This window comes from Ascaphus truei, chromosome 1 (genome assembly GCF_040206685.1).
Source record: "Ascaphus truei isolate aAscTru1 chromosome 1, aAscTru1.hap1, whole genome shotgun sequence".
Lineage (NCBI taxonomy): Eukaryota > Metazoa > Chordata > Amphibia > Anura > Ascaphidae > Ascaphus > Ascaphus truei.
This window is the reverse complement of record NC_134483.1, coordinates 509,156,334-509,161,594: the sequence shown is the minus strand read 5'-3', so window position 1 is coordinate 509,161,594 and position 5,261 is coordinate 509,156,334. Positions and strand designations below refer to the sequence as shown.

Sequence of the window (5,261 nt, the reverse complement as noted above, 5' to 3'; positions counted from 1 at the left end):
AATCAATACAATTATTTCATATTACTTGATTAAATCTTTCCTCTATTACATAAGTGTATTTAATTTGGACACTACTTTAAGTGTATGGGCTCAAGACAAGCATCTTACTGTATACTGTACTAACCTTGAGCAAGTAATTCTATCCCCAGTGTTATAGTGGACATTATTTCTGTATTTGTGTTCCAGAGCATTTCTGAAAACAGTGGAGAGTTTTGTAACCAATAAACAAAAATACATAGGCAAATTAATTTGAATAACGTGTACTGTAAACAAGAGGCTGCACAATTCTATATTTGGGATTGTACTTTTTCAGTACATAATTTTTTATACACTGTAGTTCATAAAGAGAAAAAGGTCCTCTTCTTATGGAGATATTTATATAATTATAAAAAACATGTCCAAGCTGAAGGCTCTGGAAATTACAATTACTGTTGCAGAGAAAGGTTAATGTTAGTAAAGTTATTGGTAATAGCTTTATTAAGATGTACCATGTAATGGCAGATCGGATTTTCTCCTTCTTTCTCTCCAGTTTCCTATGATCTGCGAGGTAACACTGACCTCAAGCGAGCAATGTTTCGTTGGATAATGCATTTACTGTGCCATGTTAGTTAGATGAATAGCTAACATTTTTTTAATCCAATATTGAAGAAATCTATCTACACTACATGCATGCTACAGTATACACTGAACAAGACGATGTAAAATTGCAAGAGACAAATACTGTGATTTCCACCCATTTCAATCTACTTTGAGGGATTAGTAAAGGTAAAATCTAGTTCCACTAATGTCAGATAATCCATATGCATTTTACATATTTTATCACATCTATAAAGTTATTTTACTATGTGTTGATATCAATTTAAAGACCATGCATTTGGTCCTTCTGAATTCTCAATGAAGGTCTCGCCTTTTTTTGACCTGATCACTTGTTTAAAATATAGGTGAATCATAATATTATATTGATTGACTCCTTTTGCAACTTGATTTGCATATGTCTTAGATTTTTAAAAGGGATGAGATGTGAAGTACAGTGTGTGTGTGTGTGTGTGTGTGTGTGTGTGTGTGTGTGTGTGTGTGTGTGTGTGTGTGTGTGTGTGTGTGTGTGTGTGTGTGTGTGTGTGTGTGTGTGTGTGTAATGATGGTCTGCTGAGCACTCTACGAGTTTGCAATCATCATACTCTATGATCTAATCCCTGGGTTACTGAACTCAGGCACTGTCACAAATAAAACACCAAACCAATGAGGGATGCATGTGTTAGTAGTGAAAGCAATTTCATTTTTGCCAAAAAAAAACAATATTCTCATAAATCATGTTCCATGCGGTTGTTAGTATGTTTTGGAAACACGTCTTAGTATCATTATTATAATTTTTTTTATTTTTTTAAAGCTTGAGCTCCATACCCATTATGTAGCATTATTTATAATATATCAAATAATATGGCTTTACATAACACATCTTGACATAACATGAGCTCCTCCATTGAAATGTCATTTTAGATATGAGGCGTGACAGGTTCTGCTAAGAAAAGAGGGGGACAGACAGTTGCACTTACCCGGGATTAAGGCAAAGGATCCAAGTGCCCTTAAGAAAAACTGTACTCTAAATTGAGTGGATTTAAAGCATTCCAAATCCCAAACAACATGTTTTATTCTTGCATAGAAAAAAGACACATTGCTGTGAGTACAAGACACCATAGAGTTGGCATCACACTTTTTGGCCAGCAATGCAAGAAAATAATTTGCTGTTGCCAGAGAGTGACTCGGGAAAGATATAGCAAACAGCTCTGACTCAAAATTGAGGTCTGATGGAAAAGCAGATGCTTCGGATTTAACCTAAAGTATCCTCAGTGTGCTACCCCAGTACCACCTCCTCTTGGTGTACGCCAAACACTGCCCCTGCTGGATCACTATGTCCAAGGGAAGAGAGGCGACCAGGATGCAAACATTCACATTAGCTTCATGTCTATGGTGTTGAACATGACACCAGTAAAAATAAAGGAATACAAGAAGATTTTGTTTTGCTAGATCTTGTTAACCGATGGACGCTGGCTGGGATGAGGACTTTTAAGAGACCTCAGAGAATGGCTGGTGATGAGGGCTGAGAAGGTGTTAACTTGGCAAGGCAAATAATACTCAGGGGCTGCGAAGCTAGTACTGTACTGTATGTGGATGTCACTTTAACATCAGCATGGATGTTCCTGAAAATATGACTAGTATCAACAGTACTCTCTTGCCTTCTTCAAATCTTCATGTGGCCCCGGGTGTGGGGCAGTATTCTGTTGCTGCTATCTGGGGTTTATCAGCAGTTGTCGGATTTCTGATTACCTTTATCATCGTGGGAAATGTCTTTGTGGTTATCGCAGTGTTGACTAGTAGGGCTCTAAAAGCCCCCCAAAACCTTTTCCTGGTCTCTTTAGCCAGTGCAGATATCCTGGTGGCTACCTTAGTCATGCCTTTCTCTTTGGCTAATGAACTCATGGGATACTGGTACTTTGGCAGCGTTTGGTGTGATATCTACCTAGCCTTAGATGTGCTTTTCTGCACGTCGTCTATAGTTCATCTGTGTGCAATAAGCTTGGACAGATACTGGTCTGTGACCCAGGCTGTGGAATACAACCTAAAAAGGACACCTCGGAGGATTAAAGGAATAATTGTTACTGTCTGGCTGATCTCGGCTGTCATTTCCTTTCCACCTTTGATTTCCATGGCCAGGGACCCTGAAGACGATGATTACCCTCAGTGTATACTCAACGATGAGACCTGGTACATCCTCTCCTCTTGTATAGGGTCATTCTTCGCTCCCTGTGTGATAATGATTTTGGTATACGTTCGCATCTACCAAGTAGCTAAACTGAGGACCAGGACTTTGTCCGAGAAGAAATCTGTCCCCGACAGTTCTTCCCATACGGAGAATGGGTTCAGCAAGGCGACCGCTGCAAAAATGCCAGGGGATAAAGAGAACGGGCACTGCCCATCTCGTCCCACCCCTCACAGAGCCACGGAGATGGACGACATAGACATCGAGGAGAGCAGCATCTCAGAGAGCAAGCGGAGGAAGAGCAGCAGCAGAGAGGAGAACACCGACTCCAGCAAGGAAAAGAAATGCAGCAAGAGCAATTCCTTCTCCAAACAATCCAGCCACCTGTCCCGATCCAGCAACAAATCCACCGACCTGTTCTCCTCCAGAAAGAAAAAGAGGAGCAGCATTTCCAGGAGGAAAGTCACCCAAGCCAGGGAGAAGAGGTTCACCTTTGTGCTGGCGGTGGTGATGGGAGTGTTCGTGGTGTGCTGGTTCCCTTTCTTTTTCAGCTACAGCTTGCATGGCATATGCAGAGAGGCGTGCGAGATCCCCGAAACTTTATTTAAGTTTTTCTTTTGGATCGGTTACTGCAACAGCTCACTGAACCCGGTCATTTACACCATTTTTAATCAGGATTTCAGACGATCCTTCAAAAAAATTATTTGCTTAGGCAAGAGAAAGACTTTTATGCACTGATGTATCTGTCCAGTATTGGCACTGCATTTCCCTAGGGGGTGATAAAGAGGGAGGGACCCTGGGACTAGACAGTGCTCATCACAAATGACCAGGGTGATCTGACAGCTGATGTGCAGCACAGCAAGGCTCTGACAATAAGTGACGAACTGAATGTACAGATGTGCTGATGTGCAGGATGCCTTCCTACTGTACACATTTACTCCACTACACGGTTATTTCCCAAGCAGCATTTACTGTATGTGATGCGGTAATAACACACTTACGTTGTTTCCTCTTAATGGTATCGTATGTCACAGTTTTCTACTTTAACTGCAAGAATGAACATCAATAAATGTTTTTTTTTGTTGTTGCTGTATTGAATGTTTTCTATTAACTCTTTTTTTTTCATTGTTAGGAAGCTTTTACAGAATATTACAAATATTGTTCCTTTACACCATATGTAGAATACTGCAGAACAAAAATCGTGTTTAATTCTGTTCAGTTCGTTATGTAGGTGTAGTCTTTATAATTTAAATTTGAAGGGCATAAACATATTATTTAACTTTACCTTACAATGCAACTATTGCCTCAGAGTTCAGATTGTTTTTTTTTATCAATCATTTGTGTTTTGCAGAGAGCAGTTTAGAAAATAAGTGACTTTTCTGTTTTCAGATAAGTGTAAGGAGCACCACATGCAACAAAATCATGGTAACAATCTACTGTTGATGTTCCTTAGAAGTTAATTATGCTAATTAAAAGTATCATTTAAGAAGCCTCTCCATATAAATAACACAGTGATGGAAAAAAGCAACATAAACACAGATATGGACTATGTATCTAAAATAACATGAAATAATAGAATACATTATCACAATTATGAGTCTAGCAGTCTTATAGGCCAATTAATCAAAGCAGGTTTTTTAATGGACACAGACATTATGGAATAAGGTAAGTCACAGTATGAGGGATAAATCAGACATTACTTTTGTAGTTTTCATCTGTATTACTGCCATGACAAACAATAACTCTAGTGGATAAAGAAAGTGTAGGTGGAGACAAAGGTTTATGTATCTCCTGTAGCTTAAGTGCAGCTCAATTCCTCTTCAAATGCTCACTATTGCCAGAAATAATTACAGTGTTGCTTGTAGCCCTGATAAAAGGGTGGAAATACAGTAGATATGTTGAAAAATCATTGTTTATCTCCAGTGTTTAATTAAATTAAATATTATAATTTATAATACAAGAAAAGTATATTTATTTGTTTTAATAAATGTGTCCTGTGCAGCTGACGTTGATATGTGATGCATTGTGATAAGGTGACAAATATTATAATTGAATCACATGGAATAATAAGGAAAAGAAGATTGACAGCACTTCAAATTTGTGCAAAGGAATCATATCACCCCCCCAAAATACTGAATACAGTGTCAAGCAAATGTAGGCAGAGAGTGGAGTTTGGCAAGGCAGTATTTACTTGGCATTACAGTACCATTATACGTTCATCCAACCCCCTCACAAAACAGGCCACTAAACAAATTTTATGACTAAGAATGTCAGTCATGACTAAGAATGCCATTTATTCTGTCACGACTAAATCAGTAAAAGCCATTAAGTCCAGTGTTTGGAACGCCTTAAAAAGTTGTGTTGCTTGTGATAACAAGAACATCTAAACATGTTAAATAACAGGTTAAATTTGACCCTAATTAAGAAGGATTCATACAGCACTTACAATCTACGCAGTTGGTGCTCTGAGACTCATTCAATTTGAATCGAGCACAGGTCTTCC

General features: G+C 38.6%; 1 protein-coding gene across 1 annotated transcript; it reads left to right on the top strand.

Moving 5' to 3' along the window:
• Positions 1–1,802: 1,802 nt before the first annotated feature.
• On the top strand, positions 1,803–4,675 carry ADRA2C (adrenoceptor alpha 2C). Its single transcript, XM_075570107.1, has one exon. It carries the CDS (start codon positions 2,189–2,191, stop codon positions 3,494–3,496), a length of 1,308 nt encoding a protein of 435 aa, XP_075426222.1. The 5' UTR covers positions 1,803–2,188; the 3' UTR covers positions 3,497–4,675.
• Positions 4,676–5,261: the final 586 nt, after the last annotated feature.

Coding starts and splice junctions, on each gene's coding strand:
- ADRA2C (XM_075570107.1), top strand. CDS start 2,189: ATGGATGTTCCTGAAAATATGACTAGTATCAACAGTACTCTCTTGCCT.